The sequence below is a fragment of the Mustelus asterias genome, chromosome 6, assembly GCF_964213995.1.
Source record: "Mustelus asterias chromosome 6, sMusAst1.hap1.1, whole genome shotgun sequence".
Taxonomy (NCBI): domain Eukaryota; kingdom Metazoa; phylum Chordata; class Chondrichthyes; order Carcharhiniformes; family Triakidae; genus Mustelus; species Mustelus asterias.
In genome coordinates, this window is record NC_135806.1 from 92,395,391 (window position 1) to 92,421,611 (window position 26,221).

Genomic DNA, 26,221 nt, shown 5'->3' on the forward strand with positions numbered 1-26,221 from the left:
GATGATCTTCTCAGGATGTAAACTCCTCATGATGCTATTTAAGTTTTCCTGATGTTCTGGCTGACATTGGTTTCTCTTCCAACATCATTAAAACAAATTCTCTGGTCATTTATCTCATTGTTGTTTGTGAGACCTCTTTGTGTTAATTGTTTTCAGAAGGGGTCTGCATTAAAAAACCGATGGTTTAATAAAGAAGGTACAGAAAGAAACTGATTCTAAGTATTCTCTCGGGACACAGAAGCAAAGAACAGATTTACTTCCAGATACTGGGTTGCACATCATCTGGTCTTACTGTGCACATACTGATTTACAGCAGACTCTGTCTATGCTGTTCTTCAACATCAATAACATACTAGTGATATCTGAAAGCCAGGTCTTTAGGCTTGGTAGTGAGGAACTGACTTCTGCGAGGCATCTTGGGGTATTTTATTGCATTACAGCCATTATATAATTACAATTATAAAGGGAGGCAACGGCCTAGTGGTATTATCGCTAGACTATTAATCCAAAAACTCAGCTAATGTTCTGGGGACCGGATTCGAATCCTGCCACAACAGATGGTGGAATTTGAATTCAATAAAAAATATCTGGAATTAAAAATCTACTGATGACCATGAAACCATTGTCAATTGTTGGAAAAACCCATCTGGTTCACGAATGTCCTTTAGGGAAGGAAATCTACCGTCCTTATCTGGTCTGGCCTACATGTGACTCCAGAGCCACAGCAATGTGGTTGACTCTCAACTGTCCTCTGAGATAGCTTCGCAAGCCACTCAGTTTCAAGGGCAGCTAGGGATGGGCAATAAATGCTAGCCAGCCAGCGACACCCATGTCCCACGAATGAATAAAAAGAAACACTGCCACTACTCACTGTCAGATCACAATTTTACCTCTAGAACTGCTACTCCTGCCAATCTTCCTCCCAACACTTCTGCTATCTCCACCTCAATAACCCATCTAGGTATTTGCTGGGCACTTTCCCTGTATCCATCTATGGCCCCCATTTTGGGCCTAACTTCCACCCCTGCAGTAATTCTCAATGGCTCTTCATCCTACAATGTATTTAGGCCGACTGCACTACCCCATCTGTTTAAATTATATGAGACCACAATTAAAGGCAGGGTCAGTGCCAGGACCTGAAAGTGGAAGTCTCAGTTTCAATGAAGCAGCTGGAATTTCAAGCCCACAATTCACAACACATTGATTGTTCTTAGCGTGGCCATTTCTGAACATTATGGAGAAGTAAATGAGAAGAAATACCTTGTTGAGTCTGGTAGGTAACTAAAGAATGAATTTTGAATTGCACAATTTCTTACAGGCATGCCAACAAAGTAGGCAGAATTCGTCTATCTGATTTGATATTTTTCTAAACTAACACCCACATACGAGAGATTAATTATCAAATACATATTTAATGATTTTCAAGTACCTAATATAGCAGTCTTTTATAGACACCCAATTTCTTTTTGGAAAAGAACCACTTACAACATGTTTAAGCTCCATAAGTTCCAATTGGCAAAGTTAGGGATATGCACTCAATGTTCTCAGGCTGTGTCTACAAGATAAAAATGACAGACAAATCTATTGATGTCACAAAGCTAAAACAATGTTTTACTTGTAGGGATAGCAACAACAGACGCAGTTAAAATTCTGCAGCCTCGATTAAAAAAAACAATGCGTCTGCCCGAGACTCTCCATACTTGGCAGGGAGAAAAGCAAAGTGAAACAGAAAGTGATGAATTACTTTAGAGGGAACAAAGAGGAAAAGGGAGAAAAAGAAAACTCACCAGAAAATGCTTCTGAGCTCCACAGCGCTTTTAATCATCTGAAACATAACACAGGAGACACTCATTTCACTCAGAGATAAAAAGCAGCTCCTTTGACAGAACGATGGTTCACACATCACTAGGCAACCAAGCTCATCTGTAAAACAAATTAGCTATCTCTGTTTCTGGATTGGTACAAAATTAAGGATGCTCTTCAACCAACAGCATAATTCTTTAATAATCTACAAAAAGTGGATTTTTCCCCCCTCACTAGCAGACCTCAGTAGATTTACATTGCTAATTTGATTCACTGCTTAGCAATGCTAGCTGAATAAAACTCATCTTAAATCTGATAAGGGAAGGGCATCAGCATTTCCACTCTTTGTGACTTATCTGGCATGTATCCTATCAGCTTGCAGTCAAGTTAAGGATGCTTGTTCTTGCCTTCTAGCGGTCTCTCCAACAAATCACACAAAGACTTCTTTCAGCATTGTGTCAAACAGTTCCCAATGTATTCCTACGATCAGTACACTTGTTAAAGGCAGTACATCAGATGTCCTCACACAGGCTTAGCGTCAGCTAACATGAGCTACTTGTAATAATATCAAAAGAACAGAGCATGCACCACACACGCAAAAAAAACTCTCATCTAAATTTGCTAAAGAGAAGATACCAGAGTACACATAAACAGGTCAGTTGTCAAACATAGATCGTCTTGGTTTACAAAGTGTAAAACAAATGGCTTCCATTTATTCCCCTCCTGGAGGTATTAGCTCCTGTTGAGGTACATTTACACAGGCATCAATCACCTTCTGATACCTTTCCCAAATGAGGAAGTGAGTGTCGACAACCTATCAAACATGGAAAAATTGCAACCAAAGCCTCGTCCCGTCACACCAACAGATGCAGACTTTTCAGCAGAAGCTCATTATTCCTGGCCTGTTTTCAGAACGTACAAAGACAATTTTAGTCTCCTTACTACCACTCCAGCTAAGCTCAACTATCCCAACACGATGGTGAAAGTAAAGGTGGATCCATGAGAAACCCAGTCAAGAGAAATTATATTGGTGACTAAGCAAACGGGAGAGACAATGAAAATGAATATTTTGTTTTTGCCTTCACAGCAGAAGACAAAAACAAACATAGCAGAAATAATGGGGAACCCAGGGCCAAACAAGAGTCAGGAACCTAAGGTAATTTATATTAATAAATAAAAAGTAGTTGTTTGGTAGTGCAAAACTTGAGAAGGAAAATGAACTGGAGAAATTAATGGAAGTAAAGGCTGACAAATCCCCTGGACCTGATAGCCTAGTTCTAAAAGAGGCGCTACAGAGGTTGTAGATGCAATGGTCATGATCCTTCAAAGTTCCATAGATTCTTCAACAGTCCCAGTGGACAGGAAAGCAGCAATGTAACTCTGCCATTCAAGGTAGGAGGGAGAAATGAAACCGCAGAAACAGGCCAGTTAACCTGACATTAGTCATCGGGAAATTGCTGGAATCGCTATTAAGGAATTGATAGTAGGAGACTTAGAAAATCCTTACCCAATTAGGAACTGCCATCACGGTTTTACGAAAGGGAAGTTGTGCTTGACAGATCTATTAATGATTTTTGAGAATGTACCTAGTAGGATAGATAAAGGGGAATTGGTAGATGTAGTATATTTGGATTTTCTAAAAGGCATTCAATAAGGTGCTACACTAAAGGATAAGGGCTCACAGGGTTAGGGTAATATATTAGCATGGGTAACAAAGGAAAAAAGAGATTAGGAATAAATGATAGATGCTGAGAAGTCATTTCCCCAGGCTGGAGAGTCATGAACTAGAGGGCATAGTCTCAGGATAAGGGGGACATCCATTTAGGAATATGAGGAGGAGAAATTCCACTGCACAGAGGGTTGTGAATCTTTGACATTCGCCAACCGGAGTGCTCTGGATGCTCAGATGTGAATATTAAGGATATTCAAAGTTGACATCAAATGAATTTTGGACTCCAAAGGAATCATAGGGTATGGGAAAGTGGAGTTCGTGTTGTAGCTCAACCATGATCTTATTGAATCTGAAGCAGGCTGGAGGCGCCATATGACCTACTCCTGCGTGGGACCAATATTTACAGGGAGCTGGGCAGAGTGTCTGGCAGATGGTGGGGACTGTGGTGGTGGGGATGGTTGGGGGGGGGGGGGGGGTGTTGTGAGGGGGAAAGAGTGCCAACCTTGCACTGCATTAAGTTAGCCATGGCTAAATTTGTAGTGCTCATGGTTTTGAACCAGTAGGTTGTGTGTTCAAATCCCATCTTGGAGTCTGAGTATGCAATCCACTCTGGTACTCTAGTGCAACACTGAGGGAGTGCAAAATGAAGTGGATGTAAAAGATCCCAAAGCATCATTTCCAAAAAAAGAGCAGGGGAATTTTCCCTGATATCTTGGCCAATATTTCAGACTATTTCTTATGTTTCTATTCACTGCACACTTGTCTTTATAATGTCCATAGGAGCAGGCACAGCATATACTCTGCACTGGTCTTTTATCAACAAAAAAAATCACAAATAATACATATTTTATCATAGGTTGTGCTATATATTTGAGAATGGTATTGCTGGTGGCTAATCTACATGAATATTTGATGGGGTGAACTGACACAAGCAAGAAAAAAAAACAAGGCTGCAGCATGTTCAGACACAAAAAATCAAGAGAGTTCCAAGATTTTGTGAGCTCCGATTCATCCCTAAGATGTGCTGTGCTCTTGACACAAACTGCAAACCTTCTTCTTCCCTACAATATACACAGGGGTAGATCATGGAGACCATTCCATTTAATTCTCAGTAAGAGATTAATTTGCATCAAGGACTTGTCACAGCAGACAGCAAAAGAAGACAGGGTCAATGGGCATGAATTGGGCTGTTACTGCACTGAGGTTAGGGCAGCCGTGACAAAAGGTTTATTACATTGCAGTTGTAGGGAGTGACACAGCTTGTAAAAATTGACTACATTTACATTTCAGCCACAAATCGTCTTTTTGTCAGACACTCATTTTGGCCAGAGGGCAGATCTGTATAAATCTGATCAAAATGTTCAGCATCGCTCCACAAAAACAACAGACCTGGTTGAAACTGAGCAATAAATAGCATTGTAACTCTGAGATTAAGGGTTAAGCATCATGATGAGCACTCTCTTGGAAATAAGCACTCGTGGTCCCCCTCCCCCAATACCCTTGAGTAAATGAGCAGATCCGGAAGACAGAAAGCTTCTTCCTTGGTCTGTGCTGAATTAGGTAATCTTGGCGAGGATATAGGGATATTGCAAATGGCTTCAGTGTTCCTCAGCTGAGGGTTGAGGGGAATCTCATGAATGCAAGTCGCTGTCCAGGATATCCATCAGTGTCTGCATTCACACTGTGCTTTTGCTACCATACTCTGTGGCTTTTGCTACCAAATAAACCTGTTGGACTTTAACCTGGTGTTGTGAGACTTCTTACTGTGTTTACCCCAGTCCAACGCCGGCATCTCCACATCACTCTTTCCTCTCAGTCAGAGGGTCCTGTGTAAAGCCTCATTCTACTTAGAATCAGAGTCAATATAGCACAGGAGGAGGCCATTCAGTTCACCAAGTCCATCCTCTCTGTGGAGCAGTCCAGTCAGTCCCATTCCCAAGCTCTATCACCATAGTCCTGCAGGTTTATTTTCCCTCAAATGCCCAATCCAACTTCCTTTTGAAATCGTTGCCACTCCCACCACTCTTGTACGCAGCAAATTCAAGACTGTAGTCAGTAAGGATCGGCAACAACACCTCCTCCACGATTATCCTCAACACCGGTGCTCTGCAAGGCTGTGTCCTCAGGTCCTTACTATACTCCTTCTACACCTCTGACTGTATGGCCAAATTCCCCTCCAACTTGATTTTCAAGTCTGCTGATGACACTGTCGTAGTGGGTTGGATCTCAAACAATGACGAGACAGAGTATAGGAATGAGATAGAGAATCTGGTGAACTGGTGCGGTAACAATAATCTCTCCCTCAAATGTCGATAAAATGAAGGAGATAGTCATCGACTTCAGGAAGCGTAGTGGAGGGCATGCCCCTGTCTACATCAATGGGGATGAAGCGGAAATGGTCGAAAGTTTCAAGTTTTTAGTGTCCAGATCACCAACAACCTGTCCTGGTCCCTCCATGCGGATACTATAGTTAAGAAAGCCCACCAACGCCTCTACTTTCTCAGGAGACCAAGGAAACTTGACATGTCCACTACAACGCTCATCAACTTCTACAGATGCACCATAGAAAGCATTCTTTCCTGTTGTATCACAGCTTCATATGGCTCCTGCTCTGTCCAAGACCCAAAGAAATTACAAAGAGTAGTGAACGAAGCCCAGCCCTTCACTCAAACCAGCCTCCCATCAATTGACAATGTCTACACTTCCCATTGCTGTGGAAAAGCAGCCAGCATAATCAAGGACCCCACGTGCCCTGGACATTCTCTCTTTCACTTTCTTCTATCAGGAAAAAGATACAGAAGTCTGAGGAAACATACCGACTCAAAAGCAGCTTCTTCCCTGCTGCCATCAGACTTTTGAATGGATCTACCTCGCATTGAGCTGATCTTTCTCTGCACCCTAGCTATGACTGTAACACTACATTCGGCACCCTCTCCTTTCCTTCCCTATGTATGGTATATTTTGTCTGTTTAATGCACAAGGAACAATACTTTTCACTGTATACTAATACATGTGACAATAATAAATCAAATCAGCAAGTTTCAACTTACTTTACTCATTGTGTAAATAACCTCTTCCTCATATTGCCTCTGCATTTCTTGCCCCAAAACATTAAATCCATGACCCTCTTCCCCCACTCCTTGTAACATCAGCTAATGGAACAGTTTTTGTCCATCTTATCTGAGCCTGTTGTTATCTTATACACTTGTATCAAATCTCCCCTCCAGCTCCTTTGCTCCAAGGAGAACAATCCCAGCTTTTCCAAACTAACGCTGTAGCTAAAATCCGCCATCTCTGGAACCATTCTAGGAAATCGCCTCTGCACCTTTTCAAGGACCTTCACATCCTTTCTAAAGTGTGATGACCAGAACTGGGCGCAATATTCCAGGTGGGGCCTAACATCAGCGGGATGGCTGTACATTAGAAACTGATCATGTACACTGAAACTCAGTAAGGGGGCATTGGGAGCCAGTTCAGGGTGCAATACATTTCACTCTCCAATCGTCTGATGTGATTGTCTGATCTGATATACTTAGCAAGACATTGACATATCCAGCCTTGAGATGGTAAGTGACAAATAACTTTCATGCCACAGAAGTGCCAGGCAAAGACCATCTCCAATAAGAGAGTCTAACCACCTCCCTTTGACATTCAACTGAATTATCAAATCTCCTGGATGTCACCATTGACCAAAACCTCAGTTTGAACCGCTGCATACTGCTGTGGCTACTACAGAAAGTCAAATACTGGATATTCCAGTGAGTGATTCACCTCTGGACTCCTCAAAGTCACTCCACCCTACAAGGTTCAAGTCAGTGATGCAATACATCCAAATTGCCAGGACGGGTCCCACGGCAAAGGTCAGGAAACTTGATAGCGTCCAGACAGCTTGCCCCATCCATCACCTTAAAACATTCATAACGTCCCCACCAGCAAACAGTGGCTGCAATGTTTATCGCCTATGAAGTCAGCAATCCTCCTTTGACAGCACCTTCCAGACCAAATCTTCAACCTCTACCACCTAGAAGTACAAAAGTAGCAGTTGCTAGGGAACACCACCATCTACAAGTTTCCTCTCCACCCAAACTTGGGCATTTATCACCCGTTCCTTCATTGTTGCTGAGTCAAAGTCCTGTTCCACATCTTGAGCACATAACTAGGTTGACACTACAGTGCAGTACTGAGGAGGTGCTGCATTGCTGAAGGTACTGTTAGGTAAGACATCTAACCAAGATGCACTCAAAGATGGATGTAAAATATCCCATGGTATTGTTCTAAGATGAACAAGGGAGCTCCCAGTTTCCTGATCAATATTTATTTGTCAACCATCACTTAAAAGCGATTACAGTCAACTCCTGCCATTCATGGGGGCTCCATGAGATTTTGCGAAGGGTGAAATTGTGAACAGAGTTTATAATGGAACTGAATTTCAGATGTTCCAACCATCACCAAATTTCAGAGTGTTAGATCAATGGAGTCAAATGGAAACAATTTTTAAAATTAAATTGCACATGTAGTTTGTGCAGGCGCAATGAAGAGACATTTGCAGTGCATGCTTTCTTTGAGGACAAAAGATGTTTCTTTTATACTTTCTGAAGAATTTTATGAGGTACAGTATATACAGTATATTCTTTATTAAAACTTTGGGACCAGCTGCATGTGTGCTGTTGAGCTGTATCTGTGAACTTGTGGTTTTTCTGCTGATTTGGCAGATTGCACAAGCTTGAAGTCAGGAAGCAGTGAGTCTTCACAGAGAGACAAGGTTTTCTGTGTCAAATGTCTTTTTTGGTCTTTGGTATAATTTTTACACTGATGGTATCCAGAGTTTTACATTTATAATGGTGGGTGAGTGAATTTTCGGGAATATGCAAACAGATTTACACAATTAAGCAAGATCACAGAGGGAGGTGCGAATGGCAGGAGTTAACTGTACATGGGTCCAATATCGCTTTGTCGTTTGTGGGACCTTGCAAAGTATAAATGAGCTGCTATTCCCACATTACAACAGTGAATACATCAATAAGGCAGAAATTCACAATGGAGCCCTTTGGGACATTGTTATATCATAAAATGCTAGAAATGCAAGTTACTTCTTTTATTTAGATTAAAATATTGAGGTGTTCCTGTATCTAATATATATGAAAGAAAAGCATACGAGAGGATAGAAATATTTTCTAGCATATAATGTATATTCTAACTGAATCTAAAATACATAACGCACCGATTTGTGTTTCAATAGAGATACCAGAACCTTGATTTGTGCTCCCGGGTCAGGTGTGCAGAGATGGGAGAATTCCCAGCTCTGTGTCCCCGACCTTTGAAAATGGCAGCCCACAAATCGGATTTTCATTCTGGGAAAGCACGCTGGATTAGCAGTCAGGCCCGCTGCCCCCGGAGGCTGGTGGGTACAGAGGCAGGTTGGACAGGCAGCCTGCCTCTTTGCTCGAGTAATTTGTTGAATTAAATAAAAGATTGCCACCAAAAACAGCCTTCCAGTCATCACCCTCCACCCCACACTCCCCATACCTCATCCATATCAACCTAAGCCACCTGATACCCCCATGGCCCCTCATACCCCTATGGCAACCCACACTCCACTAATCACAACCTCCATGACCCCTCATACCCCCATGCCCCAACACTTCCATGGTTCTTTATAGCCCCTATGACAACTTAGCATTAATTTATGCCAACCCATGCCCCCACCCACCACTCTTTGTCCTTATACCTTCCACCAAGTCCTCTGACAGGTCTTCAACAGCACTAATGAGTTTATGCACTTTTTTTTATTCGTTCAAGGGATGTGGGCGACGTTGGCTGGGCCAGCATTTGTTACCCATCCCTAATTACCCTTAGGCAGAATGGTTTGCTAGGCCATTTCAGAGGGCAGTTGAGAGTCAACCACATTGCTGTGGCTCTGGAGTCACATGTAGGCCAGACCAGGTAAGGATGGCAGATTTCCTTCCCTAAAAGGACATTAGTGAACCAGATGGGTTTTTCCGACAATCGACAATAGTTTCATGGTCATCAGTAGATTCTTAATTCCAGATTTTTTTTATTGAATTCAAATTCCTCCACCAGCTGTCGCAGGATTCGGACCTGGTCTCCAGAACATTGGCCGAGTCCCTGGATTAATAGTCTATTGATAATACCACTAGGCCATCGCCTCCTCTGACGTTTTATGCACAAGCACATTTACTTCTAACAATTCCAAAGGGTGTCTTATCTCTCCCAAAGGGTACATTACTTTTTTTGAAGGGTGCCTTATGTCTCCCAAAGGTGTCCCAGGACCATATCCGAAGGGGTACCTTACCTTTCCACAGGTGTACCTTGGCTGTCCAAATGAATCCTCAACTTCAGACGAGCTGGTCTGGTTTGCACACTCTGGCTGATTTTATAAGTGGCCAGCTGCTTGCATAAACTGTGCATGCTCGAAGTCTGGCCCAACTCCACAAAAATAGGAAGTGCCATGTTCAGGGGCAGGTCTTAGTATTTCTGGAGTCATCCGCCATTTTTGCCATAACAGCGAGGGTCTCCATCGTGGTAAAAATCTGGTTCCAAGGGGGCTCAGGTTGGAAAATTGGGGATCATAATGTTATAAATCAATCTCTGACCTGTGCTCCATGTGAACCTGGTTAACATTAAAAATAGGAGCTGGAGTAGGCCATTCAGTCCTGTGAGCCTGTTCCACCATTCAACATGGTCATGGCTGATGCTCTATCTCAACACCAAACTCCAGTGCTCTCCCCATACCCTTTGCCACCTTTAGAGTCCAGAAATCTACATTTTTCCTTACCCTCTATACCATAATATGTTGTGTTCTATATCACACAGAGCAATTTTCAGGTTCAAGCGATCTGAACAATCTAAGTTAGGAAAATATACTGTCATAGTGTGAGCCACATTTACCTTTTAGTAAAAATTCAGTATTATGCATATTTTATGAAAAGAATCACTGCGAATTGTAGTTCTTATTTGAAAAAAAGAGGTTCAAATAAAAAGTTCATTTTTGTTATTTGCCAACATTATCAAACCAATCACCACCCCTCACCAGCATCTCATCTTATTTAAATTACTTTGCATTAAATCACTGACAATTTCATTATTTTCTACTAGATTACTGTCTGAAAACAGTATCATTTGAAAGTCAATGCAGCTCTCAATTAAAGCACTTTCTGTCAAAGTCATTTATTCCAAAACTGAAATCACAAAAACTGGTTTTAGTGTTCACTTTGCATACGCACTGCTGTAGATTCTGGAAAGCGCAGAATGTCCAATAATCAAACCAGTTTCCTCTCATTTTGGTTCAACAGCCATCAGCTGCAGACTATATAACATTTAGAAGTTGGGGCAGCATGGTGGCACAGTGGCTGGCACAGTGGCTAGCACTGCCGCTTCACAGCGTCAGGGATCCGGGTTCGATTCCCGGCTTGGGTCACTGTCTGTGTGAAATTTGCACATTCTCCCCATGTCTGTGTGGGTTTCCTCCGGGTGCTCCGGTTCCTTCCCACAATCTGAAAGACGTGCTGGTTAGGTGCATTGACCCGAACAGACGCCGGACTGTGGAGACTAGGGGATTTTCACAGTAACTTCATTGAAATGTTACTGTAAGCCTTAATTGTGACTAATAAATTAAAAAAAGGTTGTTTTGCTGGGTGTAGTGAGCTGTCAAGTAAGAATAGGAAATTAATGCCCTCCCCCACCCCTTCCTACACACCTTTGTTGTGGTTCGCTTAGCTTACACCTGGACTGGAAACTGGACACCAGTTTTCAGAGCATTATTGATGAAAACATTGAATCTGGATGCTCCCTGAATTCTTCAATAGGAATGAAGATACAGAAGCCAAAGCCAACAAGCCAGCCGTTAGCCTTTTAGATCAGGCTCTCAGTTTTTGAGAGCCTGATCAGTGAAGCAGTGCTCAATGATACAGAGCAATGACTCTCATCCCACTACTCTCCAATCCACTCCACTCCACACTCCATGCTTGTCCAATCCTGCCAGCCCTGTTCTCCAGCTATCTGCACTGGAAGCTGTACGGCTGTTTTAATCTACTGTACGCAGAGGCAGCAGCAGTTGAAGCCAGTAGTGCTGGACGCATCTTAAGTGTTGGAACGGAACTGCTTTACTGCCTTAGCCAAAAGACTTGATAAAGCAGCAGGCAAAGGAGAGGATGCAAAAGCAAGGGTGAAAGGGGAGGTGTGTGTGTGGAGTGAATGCAAAGGGATGCAGAGGAAATGCAAAGTAAAGTTGGGTGAGAAAATGCAAGGCAAGGGAAAAATAATGCAATGGGAATCTGGGACAGAAAATATATTGGGAATGGAGAGGAGTGGAGCATGAGAATCTGTTTTACTAATCAAGAATGAAAATGACGTGATGTACGGTTCTACCATTGCCTGGAGTGTAGTCAGGATCACTGGAATGTACTATTGGGATCAATGTTTGGATCAGAAAGTTAGGACAGTATTTGCTTTGAATGGTCGGATCACTGGTTTGTACAATAGGGTTGATTGGATTACAAGGTTGGGATGATTCTTTGAATTGTACAGTTGGGATCATTGTTTGGATTACATGGTTGAGGTTCTTTTTCAGATGGTACACTTTACGGATCAGAATACTGTTGTTTGGATAGTACTACTGGGATAATCATTTGCTTGGGGCATTGTTTAATTTGTACCATTAGGAATATTTGGTTTGCATGATCAGAAAGATTGTTTTATTCGTATTGTCAGGATTATGATTTTGTTTGTGGAGTCGGATCCTTGTTTGGAATGTACAACTTAGGATCATTGCTTGCCTCCATGGCAAAGCTAAAGTGGCACTCATTGTACCTGAATTTGGATTTTAAAAACTACATAAGTATTTGCAAGGTCAACAGTAACTTTATTTTTCTTCCTGGAAATGTTTATACAGCCTGTCTTCACAATTTCTGACCATAGGGTTTTAAATGTTTTTGTTATTAATGGCATTCTTTCTCATTCATTCAGTCTGCTATTATTTTAAGCTTCAAATCAGACCAGCAATATTCCAATAGACAAAATATGCTTTCAATATATTTCAAAAAGAGAAAGACATCCAAGTGTTTACTTTTTTTTAAATATGTCCTGCTTGGAAATAAAAACCAAATTCCACTGAAACACTATTGTTTATTTGGGTCCATGGGTAATGCTTACCACACCTAGAACAGATGCACCTACAAAATTGCTGTCTTCATGACGTGCTTTGCAAACAAAAAAAAAGTTATTTAAACCTTGAAAAGTATAAATGTGTTGCTGACATCAGCCTCAGGTGCTTGACCTTTTGGATTTTACAGTTGCTGCATATAGCAACTGTGGAGAAATTATAATGGGACGTGAATAAAATAAAAATCAGATTTTCCAACGCCTCTGCAGGATTTTGCCTGGGAGATTTTCACTCCCGGGCTACACTTCCATTTTCCTGATCCTTTGCCCCTTCAAAATCAGTGGCATAGAGGGGTAAAATGGTTACCTTGTCCCGTCACCGATAGGGACTGTCGAGTTGCACACTCTGTTTTTTGGATTTCTGCCATTGCAGGTTTTTTTCTCTTTATTTGTATTATTTCATTTATTGCCACTTCTCTTCCGGGAATGTCTTCTGGGGACAATTTTAGTCCCACTCACCCAGATCATTTCAGAAACACATGGTTTCTAAAAGGAAAGACAGTGGAGTTGGCATTCTGGAAAGGTGGTTAAAAAAGCTAGTGTCAAAAGTCAAGAGTTTTGTCTATCTTTTCAGAACCAAAATCATGTTAATTCACCAAAAATCGTCCAATTTACTTTGGTGCAATAGCCTCAGAAAGTAGTCACACGGAGTTGGAGAGATGTCCTGAGGAAGATTCTGTTTGGAGGGTGGGAGATGAACCAGTCAGGAGCAACCCCAGGCCAATCCTCCCACGCATTTCCTAATTTCTACATTAAAGTAAAAACTTTACTTCTTTTGTGGTCATCTGCCTTCAGTGATCCCTTTAAGGGCCATAGTGAAAAACAATGGGAATGGGATCAGGAACGCTAAAAATTAAGACTTTGTGCCTCAGTAAATGGAGCCTTCGCAATAAAGTGGATGAATTAATTGCGCAAATAGATGTAAACAGATATGATACAGTTGGGATTAGAGACATGGCTGCAGGGTGATCAAGGATGGGAACTGAATATCCAGGGCTATTCAGTATTTAGGAAGAATGAACAAAAAGGTAAAAGCGGTGGAGTTGCATTGCTAGCAAAAGAGGAAATTAACGCAATAGTCAGAAAGGATGTCAGTTCTGACGATGTGGAATCTGTATGGGGAGAGCTGAGAAATACCAAAGGACAAAAATCATTAATGGGGGTTGCATAGAAACCCCAAAACTGTAGTGGTGATGTGGGAATGGCATTAAACAGTAACTTAGAGACACATGCGATAAAGAAACATCTATAATTATGGGTGATTTTAATCGGCACATAGATTGGGAAAATCAAATTAGTCGCAATACCAGAGGAGGAGTAATTCCTCAAGTGTGTGTGCAGGATGATTTTCTGGATCAATACATTATGGAACCAACAAGAAAACAGGCCTTCCTAGACTGGGTACTGTGTAATGAGAAAGGAATAATAGGCAAATTAGTTGTGTGAGACCCCTTGGGGATGAATGACCATAATATGATAGAATTCTACATCATGATGGAGAGTGATGTAGTTGATCCTGAGACGAGTGTCCTGAATCTAAATAAAGGAAATCACAATGGTATGAGGCGCAAGTTGGCTATGATGGATTGGGGAATGTTACTTAAAGGGATGATAGCCAACGGCAAACATTCCAAAGAGCGCATGGGTGAACTGCAACAATTGTTCATTCCTGTCTGGTGCAAAAATAAAACGGGAAAGGTGGCCAAACCATGGCTTACAAGGGAAATTAGCGATAGCATTGGATCCAAGGAAGAGACATACAAATTGGCCAGGAAAAAACAAGAGAACTAAGGATTAGAAGCAGTTTAGAATTTAGAAAAGTAGGACAAAGGGATTGATTAAGATTGAAAATAGATCATGAGAGTAAGTTTGTGGGGAACATAAACACTGACTGTAAAAGCTTCTGTGATATGTGAGGAGAAATAAATTGGTAAAGACAAATGTAGGTCCTTTACAGTCAGAAACATGGGAATTTGTAATATGGAACAAAGAAATGGCTGGCCAACTAAATACATACTTAGGTTTTGTCTTCACAAAGGAAGACACAAATAAGGCTCCAATTGTTGGGACCACAGGGTTTCCTGAGAGGGAGGAACTGAAGGAAATCAGTATTAGTAGGGAAATGGTGTTGGGGAAATTAATGGGATTGAAGGTGAATAAATCCCCAGGGCCTGATAATCTGCATCCCAGAGTACTTAAGGAAGTGGCCCTAGCAATAGTGGATGCATTGGTGGTCATCTTCCAAGATTCTATAGACTCTGGAACAGTTCCTGCAAAATGGAGGGTAGCTAATGTAATCCCTCTATTTAAAAAGTGAGATAGAGAAAAAACAAGGAATTATAGACCAGTCAGCCTGAGATCAGAGCACTTGGAAAACAGTGGCGGAATTGGACAGAGTCAGCATAGATTTACAAAAGGGAAATCATGCTTAATAAATCTACTGGAATTCTTTGAGGATGTAACTATTAGAGTTGATGAGGGGGATACAGGGGATGTGGTTTATTTGTCGAAAACCTTCTTAAAGTCCAAAGTCCCAGATAAGAGATTGACGTGTAAAATTAAAGTGCAAGGGATTGGGGGGGGGGGGTAGTGTATAGAGATGGATTTAAAAAAACTTGTTGGCAGACAGGAAACAACAAGTAGGAATAAAAGGGTATTTTTCCAAATTGCAGGCAGTGACTAGCGGAGTACCACAGCTGGGACCCCAGCTATTCACAATATATATCAATGATTTAGATGAGGGAACTAAAAGTAAAATCTCAAAATTTGCAGATGACACAAAGCTGGGTGGGAGGATGAGCTGTGAAGAGGGCGCAGAGGTGAGTGTGACTTGGACAAGTTGAGCAAGTGGGCAAATGAATGGCAGATATAGTATAATGTGGATAAATGTGAGGTTATCCACTTTGGAAGCAAAAACTGGAAGGTACATTATTATCTGAATGGCTATAGATTGAGAGAGGCGAATGTGGAACAAAAGCTGGGTGTCCCTGTACACCAATCGCTGAAGGTAAGCATAGAGAGAGTGCAGAGAAGGTTTACCAGGATGTTGCCTGGTATGGAGGGTCTTAGCTATGAGGAGAGATTGGGTAAACTGGGGTTGTTCTCCCTGGAAAGACGGAGAATGAGGGGAGATTTAATAGAGGTGTACAAGATTATGAAGGGGATAGATAGGGTGAACGGTGGGAAGCTTTTTCCCAGATCAGAAGTGACGATCACGAGGGGTCACGTGCTGAAGGTGAGAGGGGCGAAGTATAACTCAGATATTAGAGGGATGTTTTTTACGCAGAGGGTGGTGGGGGCCTGGAATGCGCTGCCAAGTAGGGTGGTGGAGGCAGGCACGCTGACATCGTTTAAGACTTACCTGGATAGTCTCATGAGCAGCCTGGGAATGGAGGGATACAAACGATTGGTCTAGTTGGACCAAGGAGCAGCACAGGCTTGGAGGGCCGAAGGGCCTGTTTCCTGTGCTGTACTGTTCTTTTGTTCTTTGGAGGGGAAGCAGGCAGTAAAGAAGGCAAGTGGTATGTCAGTCATCATAGCGAGAGGATTCGAGTACAGGAACAGGGCTGTTATGCTGCAATTATACAGGGCCTTGGTGAGGCCACACCTGTAATACTGTGTAGTTTTGGTCTCCTTATCTAAGGAAGGATGTTCTTGCTGTAGGTTTATCAGACTGATTCCTGGGATGGCGGGACTGACACTTGAGGAGGGATTGAGTTGGTTCGGATAATACTTGCTGGAATTTAGAATGAGGGAGAATCTCATAGAAACCTATAAAATTCTAACAGGACCAGACAGGATAGATTCAGGAAGGATGTTCCCAATGGCGGGGAATCCAGGACCATTGGGTCACAGTCTGAGGACACTGAGTAAACCATTTATGACTGAGATTAGAAGAAATTTCTTCATTCAGAAAATGGAATTCTCCACCACAGAAAGCAGCTGAAGCCAAAACATTGTAGGGACAATTCATCCAGCCCGCTGCGCAATGGGCCGGGAGACATCAGCGGTGGCCGTTTAGCAGGCTCCCCAATGAGCGCCATGGCCTCCGTGTGTCTCCCAGACGAAGATTTTTGGAGTCATCAGCTCCGTGTCGGAAATCAGTGCGGAGCTGATTTAAATATTCAAATGTGGATTTCAATGTGATTAGCAGGCCAGGGACGGAGGTCTCCGGGCCCACTAGCATCTCCCCCGTCTCCCCCCCAACCACCCTCCCACCTCACCACCCCCCCCCTCCACTCACCATCACCCCACCCCCCCCAACTAGTTTCTTTAAGAGACTGCATTTGAATCAGTGCCTTTTTTCAAAAGATTGTCCATGCAACATTCAGAATGATCATTAATACTGAGTAATTGGGATGTAATAACTAGAGAAATAACTGAGATTTGTAAATGTACAAATCTCAGAACAGGTAACGGGTATTTCATGAATCTGCTTCCTTTTTCATTACTTTATGATTATAGCACTGGTATTTATTTCAGCGTTCTGAAGTGTAAAACAAATAGCGGCAATACAGTTATTACAACATTATATTATGGATTCAATCTCAAACCACAGGAGTGATAATTGCTTTCAGTGTTTCATTTCTCCCAGAGTATATCATCTTCAATGAGAGTGAAAACTGGTTAGCTAAGACAACTCACACCATGCAAAATACATTTTTGATATGATGACTGATGAGATGGCTGATAAAATTCGTGGTCATGTCCTGAATCGAACCACCTGGTGACTTTGTAGCTATGCTAAGGCACTATGTTAATGCAGGTGATACTGTGTTATTAAATAATTTAACCTGTCCTTCAAAAACTCCTTCCAGAAGCTTCTGGCATCTTCTATACAGTGGGAAGCCCTTATATGGCAATCTAATGAGCTGTTACATAATGAGCCTCAGCCAGGGTATGAGATCTGAAAGGAGATAAATACAGTAATATCAAGGAAAATATAGAGTGAGGTTTTGAGTCAAGTGATTGTGAAAGAAGCTCTATAAATGCATTTATTTTTCTTTCTTTCACTCAGTACTTAAAGCACCTGAAATGTTTTTTTGTTTAACACAATATTTTCACTTTTACTCCTGAAGGCACGGACTGATACTGGTGTCTAGTTCTATAAATGTCAGCAGCCCTCTGGTACCTCATTCATATTGCCATTCATTGGGTATGGGCCTAGATGATGAATTCTCTCTGGAACTCACAGCCACAGACAGGGAATAACAACAAAGAACGGGAACACTGGCTGATTTTCCCCTATTATGGCTCAGGTACGTTCAGGCCAATTTTAACATCCCAAAGCTGCCTTGTTGTCCATGTGGGTGAGTACAATAGTAACCACGGTGTCTACCCATTGAGCAACTTGGAGAGCTCAAAAGGAACTTTAATCTTGAAAGTAACATGCCTTATGTTACATCTTTGAAGATGTAACTGGTAGAGTTGACAAACCAGTAGATACGGTATATCTGGACTTTCAGAAAGTGTTTGACAAAGTCCCGCACAAGAGATTATTGTGCAAGATTAAAGCGCATGGGATTGGGGAAGTGTATTCAGATGGATAGAAAACTGGTGGCAGAGAGAAACAAAGAGTAGGAATTAATGGGAGCTTTTCAAATTGGCAGGCAGTAACTAGTGGGGTGCCACAGGGATCGGTGCTGGGACCCCAGCTATTCACAATATATATTAATGATTTGGATGAAGGAACAAAATGTAATGTCTCAAAGTTTGCAGATGATACCAAGTTGGGTGGGAGGGTGAACTGTGACGAGGATGCAGAGATCCTTCAGAATGATCTGGACAGGTTGGGCAAATCAATGGCAGATGCAGTATAATTTGGATAAATGTGAGGTTATTCACTTTGAAAGCAAAAGCAAAAAGGCAGATTACTACCTGAATGGCTGTAGGGGACTGGGGAGTGTGCAGCGGGACCTGGGTGTCCTTGTGCACCAGTCACTGAAGATAAGCGTGCAGGTGTAGCAGGCGGTAAAGAAGGCAAATGGCATGTTGGCTTTCATTGTGAGAGGTTTTGAGTACAGGAGCAGGGATGTGTTGTTGCAACTATACAGGGCCTTGGTGAGGCCACACCTAGAGTATAGTGTGCAGTTTTGGTCTCCTTTTCTGAGGAAGGATGTTCTTGCTCTCAAGGGAGTGCAGTGAAGGTTTATCAGGCTGATTCCTGGGATAGCGGGACTGATGCATCAGGAGAGATTGTTTGGGTTAGGATTGTTTTCGCAGGAGTTCAGACGAATAAGGGGGGGGATCTCATAGAGACTTATAAAATTCTAACAGGGCCAGACAGAATAGATGTAGGGAGGATATTCCCGATGGTGGGGGAGTCCAGAACCAGGGGTCACAGTCTGAGGATTCGGTGGAGAGCATTTAGGATGGAGCTGAGGACACATTTCTTAACCCAAAGAAGAACAAAGAACAATACAGCACAGGAACAGGCCCTTTGGCCTTCCAAGCCTGCGCCGATCATGTGTTCCTAACTAGACCATCCGTTTGTATCCCTCTATGCCCAGTCTGTTCATGTGGCTATCTAGATAAGTCTTAAATGACCCTAGCGTGTCTGCCTCAACCACCTTGCTTGGTAGTGCATTCCAGGCCCCCACCACCCTCTGTGTAAAATACGTCCCCCGCATATCTGTATTGAACCTTGCCCCCTTACCTTGAACTTGTGACCCCTTGTGTTTGTCATTTCTGACCTGGGAAAAAGCTTCCAACTATTCACCCTATTTATGCCCTTCATAATTTTATCAACTTCTATTAGGTCACCCCTCACCCTCCGTCTTTCCAGGGAGAAAAACCCTAGTTTACTCAATCTCTCCTCATAGCTAATACCCTCCATACCAGACAACATCCTGGTAAACCTTTTTGCACTCTCTCCAAAGCCTCCACGTCCTTCTGGTAGTGTGGCAACCAGAACTGGACGCAGTATTCCAAATGTGGCCGAACCAACGTTCTATATAACTGCAACATCAGACCCCAACTTTTATACTCTATGCCCCGTCCAATAAAGGCAAGCATGCCATATGCCTTCTTCACCACCTTTTCCACCTGTGCTGCCACCTTTAAGGATCTGTGGACTTGCACACCCAGATCCCACTGTGTGTCTATACTCCTGATGGCTCTGCCATTTATTGTATAGCTCCCCCCTGCATTAGATCTACCAAAATGCTTCGCATTTATCTGAATTAAATTCCATCTGCCATTTCTCCGCCCAATTTTCCAGCCTATCTATAACCTGCTGTATTCTCTGACAATGTTCATCACTATCCGCAACTTCAGCAATCTTTGTGTCGTCCACAAACTTACTAATCAGACCAGCTTCATCTTCTTCCAAATAGTTTACATATATCACAAACAGCAGAGGTCCCAGTACAGAGCCCTGCGGAACACCACTAGTCACAGACCTCCAATCAGAAAAAGACCCCTCCACTGCTACTCTCTGTCTTCTATGGCCAAGATGTGGAGATGCCAGCGTTGGACTGGGGTAAACACAGTAAGAAGTTTAACAACACCAGGTTAAAGTCCAACAGGTTTATTTGGTAGCAAAAGCCACACAAGCTTTCGGAGCCCCAAGCCCCTTCTTCAGGTGAGTGGGAATTCTGTTCACAAACAGGGCATATAAAGACACAAACTCAATTTACATGAATAATAGTTGGAATGCATTCCAACCATTATTCATGTAAATTGAGTTTGTGTCTTTATATGCCCTGTTTGTGAACAGAATTCCCACTCACCTGAAGAAGGGGCTTGGGGCTCCAAAAGCTTGTGTGGCTTTTGCTACCAAATAAACCTGTAGGACTTAAACCTGGTGTTGTTAAACTTCTTTCTATGGCCAAGCCAGTTCTGTACCCATCTAGCTAGTTCACCTTTGATCCTGTGAGATTTAACCTTCCGCACCAGCCTGCCATGAGGGACCTTGTCAAATGCTTTACTAAAATCCATGTAGATGTCATCCACGGCCCTTCCCTCGACAATCATTTTTGTCACCTCCTCAAACAACTCAACCAAATTTGTGAGGCATGACCTCCCTCGTACAAAACCATGTTGTCTATCGCTAATGAGAGTGGTGAGCCTGTGGAATTCATTACCACAGGAAGTAGTTGGCATCAAAACATTGAATGTATTCAAGAGGCGGCTAGATATAACATTTGGGGTGAATGGGATCAAAAGTTATGGGGAAAAAAAGCAGGATTAGGCTATTGAGTTGGATAGTCGGCCATGATCGTAATGCATGGCGGAGCAGGCTCGAAGGGCCAATTGGCCTCCTCCTGCTCCTATCTTCTATGTTTCCATGTTAGTCAGGGGCATTAGGTCCGTCATTTGCTGAATTCACTCTGGTCCCACCAATGTAAGCTATACTCACCATAATATAGCAAGAACAAGAGAATATTGTTATAAAAAAGGCTCATAAATATGGCTTATTTCACTAGACTAGAGAAGCTTAATGGGAAGTTAAAAAGGTTTTCAAAATTATGAATGGATTTGGCAGGATAAAGAATAAAGAATAAAATATTGCTCCAACCAGTCTGTAGCAGGGGCATAATCACTAGATTATCACAGGGGCATAATCACTAGATTATCACAAGAAGAATGAAAGAAGCTTTGAATTTTTTTCAAGTGCTATTAAAATAAAGTTAGCTTTTCCATAAGTGAACACAGACACTTATCATTTAAAAAGGAATTGGATTTGTAAAAGAAGAATATAAATATATATGGGGAAGAGCTAGGAATGGGGTTAGATCGTACAAGTTGAAGAACTAGTGCTGCCACAGACAAGATCTTCCAAATGGTCTCCTGCAGTGATATAATTTCCATATTTCCAGATGTACTGTGCCGCTCCTTTCCTTATCTCTGGGCCTCCTGCTATTCAACTCGACCCTACTCCAGTGGGTCCCGCATAACCAGAAACATAGCTAATTGTCTTTTCTCTCCCTCCTGGTGCTAAACTCACTCCAACCTCACAGCATGCTCCTCCTCCCGTTTAAAAGACCTGATGAGTTAATTTTTAAAATACACAAATTTTGTTGTTAGGGGACATATAATTTGAAAGCACAAATCAACACTAAAAACAATAGAAGGAATCATATGATATAATTATATGGAGTACAAAATTAAACTGGGACTTGCAAAGAAAATACAAGAAATTAAAAAAGAAAATTGATATTGAGAGCACACAAACTAGAAAGAGGAGATGATGAGATGCTTTAGGGGCTGTGTTTCGTATTTTTGTTTGTATGTGATATCACAGAACATTAACTAGTGTAGAAAACATTTTCTAAAACTAAGGTTAGTGTTCCTGAATATTGTTCACACTGAAGTAGCACTATTAGGGCTAAGTGAGAGCTGGTGGGAGTCAATGTGTGTGCTCCAGAATCCATTTACAATATCAGTGAGTCAAAAGCCAGCGGAGACTACTGCTGTTGACAGAAGGATTTGCTGAATGTTGGGGAATGTGTAGAGTGAACATAAGAGTCAAGAATACTACAAATGAATCACCACCAAAAGATTAACAGTCGGTTCTCTAGTGTTGTTGATATGGTGTGCACAATCTTGTCCATCCCTTAGTATGATGTTTCAACACCTTTTATTTATCTTGAATTTCATTTTGCTGCAGCATGATAAGTGCGTAATAGAAAGTATATTTTACTTTCAGATAAATTCTAACTTAGTGCTGATATCGCTGCATTGTGCATTACAATATAAATCACATAAAAGAGGTTGCTTGAAGAATTTCAATTACCAGACCTTGGAAGATGGGAAAAGGAAGTCAAGCTTATTTATACTTGGCTATTACCAAATGTATAATTGACTCGACATTCTTATTTGTTTTCATAAATAAATGAAGCTTTAATACAATATCCATATAGCCCCATATCTTGCTTTTTGGGGGAATAAAAATAAAATAGTTTCAATTTCCACATTTTAGCAGCCAGGATGAACTATGAGATTTTTACTTTTATTATCAACAGACACATCTATATTGCAGTAAATTCAAGCTTGTGGTTCTAATTATATTCATGAACCTCTTCAGCTTGGCTTTGTATTTTTATGACATCCACAGAAGCACAACTAAATTACTGTTGCCAATCTATTAATAGTGCAGTACATAATACATACATACACACATGCATGCACACACACATACACACACACCGATAAACACACACTCACATACACACAGATAAACACGCATGCACACACACACAGAAACACACACACGTGCGCACACACACACAGATAAACACGCACTCTCATACAGATAAACACGCACTCACGCACACAGAAAAACACGCGCGCACTCACACACAGATAAACACGCACACACAAACACATGCATTTTTGGACATGCCAACGGTGTCCTCATTTTTCTTTTTACACACTGTGTACATGTGCAACTATCCAACCTGCTGCCATTTAAGAAACTGCTTTCAATAATATCACCTATTTTCACAATTGTTAAAATGAAAGGAAAAGGGCATATATTTATGATTATAAAAATAGGGAAGGTTAGAATTCTTTTTCATATAGATGAGAGATATAATGTGAAATTCTGCCACAAAGCGTTGTCAAATGAATACATTTACTTAATAAGGAATTAGGCATGCAGCTATTTGAATATTAAAGTATATGCACAGATCAGGTAAAACAGAACACCAACGCAGATTTGGTGGGCCTGTTTTTGTGCTATATTATTCTAATTCCCAAGAAGTAAAACACAACCTGATTCATCAGGCAAAACGTTCTTCAGTCTCATGGAGCTGGTTTTGTAAGTGGAGGGGCAAGGAAAATTGCATTAAAAGATGTCAGGCTGGTTCCCTGATACCTTCTGGCAAAGAATGAGGGGGGATCTCATAGAAACCTACAAAATTCAAACAGGACTAGACAGGGTAGATGTAAGAAGTATATTCCCGATGGTTGGGGTGTCCAGTCTGAGGATATAGGGCAGACCATTTAGGACAGAGATGAGGAGGCATTTCTTCACCCAGAGTGTGGTCAGCCTGTGGAATTCACTACAACAGAAAGTAATTGAGGCCAAAACACTGCGGGGGTGATTCTCAAAATTTTCAAAATGAATCTCGCACACTCCGTGCACTGCAGAGTGCACTAGTGTAAATCTCACGAAAACTCAGGGGGTGGCCTATTCCCGCTGGAGAGGCCGGCAGCATAGCGCTGAGTGAGCTACTGTGCATGTGCCGATCTCTCAGTGCCGATCTCTCAGTGCCGAGATCGGCACATGCACAGTAGCTCGCACTGTCGGCCTCCTGATCGCTGGCCAGCCCTACAACCCCTCATCGCTGGCCTTCCAACTCCCCCATGGCCCGATCGCTGGCCCCCCAAAACATGTCCAGCCAGCCTCAAACCCCCCTGCCCCGATCTCCGGATTCCCCCCCTCACTCACTCACCCCCCCCACTCCCCACAGTCCTGACACCCTGGCAGGCCAACACCAATCCTCCCCCGCCCCCACCCCGATGCCCAGCCCCGGTGGTTAGCCTCCCTCTGTCACTCAGCCTGAGTACAGAGTGGCAGCGGGAACACCCCGCCCCCCCAAAACCCACCCCCAATTGCCCCAAGAGACCCCGCCACCCTTTAGGCCCTGCATCCCATTAGGCCCCGCCACCTTGGCACTGCCCGGTGTTTGGTGGGACATGCCAAGATGCCCCCCTGGGCTTTGGCACTTTGTCCCTTGGGCATTGCCAGAGGGCCAGATTGGCACTGCTAAGCTGGCAATGCTCAGGGGGCACCCCACCTTACCCTGACCCTCTGGGGAGCCTGGATGGCCCCCTTCATTCCAGTGGGGTCAGGCCATCAGCTCCCCACTCACTAGTGGGGTCCCGGGCCCACTAATCAAATGTAAAATACATTAAAATAAGGATATGCATAAATTGTGCTGCTGACAGGGCTGGAAATCTGACTGCCGGAGATTCGTGGAGGCCATGGCGCCCAGCAGGAAGCCTGCGAAACGGCCTCCGCTTGAGTCTCGTGGTCCACTGCGTTACAAAAGCAGTGCAGCAGGCTGGGAGAATCACCCCCTGTATGTTTTCAAGAAGGATTTAGATATAACACTTGGGGCGAAGGGGATCAAAGGACATTGGGAAGAAGGTGGGATCAGGCTATGAGTTTGATGATCAGCCATGATCCTAATGAATGGCAAAGAAGGCTGGAAGGGCTGAATGGCCTCCTCCTGCTTCTATTCTCTATGTTTCTATGTTCTCCTGGAGTTAGGCGCACAGCGATGACAGCAACCTGCCCAGCAGCAGTGGGAATACAATCATGTTAATTAAGGGGCCACTTCATGGCGATTATTGCAGCAATACAGTAAATTTGCATCACGCAGGTCCCCTGTGTCTCCGCATCCGGCAAGTGAGAGAGACGGCTGAACAGCAAGAGATGGGGGCTGTGAGGATGATCCAAATGTCAGGAAATGGCAAGGCCACTGTGGTCCCATGTCACTGCCTTACCACTAAGTGTGGAAATTCTTGAGACAGGTGCCTCTGAGCGGCTCCCAAATAAGCGAAGTACTGCAGATGCTGGAAATCTGAAATAAAAACAGGAACTGCTGGATAAACTCAGCAGGTCTGGCAGCATCTAAGGAGAGAGGAACACACAGTTAACGTTTTGAGTCCATGCTCTGTAGAAGGGTCCTATGGACTCAAAACGTTTACTGTTTTTCTCGCACCAGCATATGCTGCCAGGAGTGCTGAATTTATCCAGCATTTTCCATTTTTATCCCCAGTACCAACGGTGGCCCCAGTGCTTCCCTGCTGGCTGGGCCTCTACACATTCTTATTGGTCACACATTGAGCGCTGTGGATCACAGTGTCTATAGCTCCTGCCTCTACTACCCGCCCCGACTGTCGGCGGGAGCCTGTTAATTGGCTGGCTCTCAAAATTCAGCCAGAAAGCTCGCTGCCACATCAAACAAGTTCACAAGCTGCAAATGACCCTGCCATATGATTCAGACTCCTTTGCGAAGGAGATCTGGAAAGATATGAGGTGGTTTTTCTCAAGGTTCATTCCGAGCAGCTGCGTGACACAGGACTCTGCGCTCTAAGGGCTGTTCCCAGGGATGCACTCCGAGACAAACATTAACTGTTGCTGGAGGATCATCAACTTGGTGAAAGACGCTCTTTGGTCTGCCCGAAATTGTTGGTCTTCCAGTGCAAGGAGTTGTCCCCGACTGAGTGTTGCAGACTGGCACATTCCAAAGCCCAGGACTACGTGCTGAGGGACGCACTGAAGCTTGGGGCTGCTGCCGCAGAGGCGCAATGGGGAAGGTTGCTGTCACAGACCTTTCAACCACCGGAACTGAGGGGAGCAGAACCTCCTCGGGCCGAATAACTCACCGAGTGTGTACAGTAAATATTATATGAATCTCAGTTGTACTGATGCACCTTGAAATTAAACTTGTTCTATGTAGACAACCTTTAAAATAATTTTACAACATTTGTAAGACCATTGTAAAATATCTGTAACATTTCCTTTACTATACTGAATCATTTCAAGACCGTTACTTGATGCATGTAAAGAACCTGATTGCTATTATTGCTTTTTGTGTGATGGCGATTTTG

The 26,221-nt window shown here is 42.9% G+C and overlaps 1 protein-coding gene across 5 annotated transcripts in view; it reads right to left on the reverse strand.

Annotated features, from left to right (window-relative positions):
- Nucleotides 1-26,221, reverse strand: part of rgmb (repulsive guidance molecule BMP co-receptor b) — a 169,437-nt gene that overhangs the window by 18,446 nt on the left and 124,770 nt on the right. For 4 of the 5 annotated variants that reach the window (XM_078214732.1, XM_078214728.1, XM_078214729.1 and 1 more), the window contains one exon: nucleotides 1,788-1,825. In XM_078214732.1, coding sequence (XP_078070858.1) covers nucleotides 1,788-1,825 — 38 coding nt within the window. Of the gene's footprint in view, nucleotides 1-1,485; nucleotides 1,556-1,787; nucleotides 1,826-26,221 lie in introns of all 5 variants that reach the window. The other variant, XM_078214733.1, reaches the window with a different exon arrangement.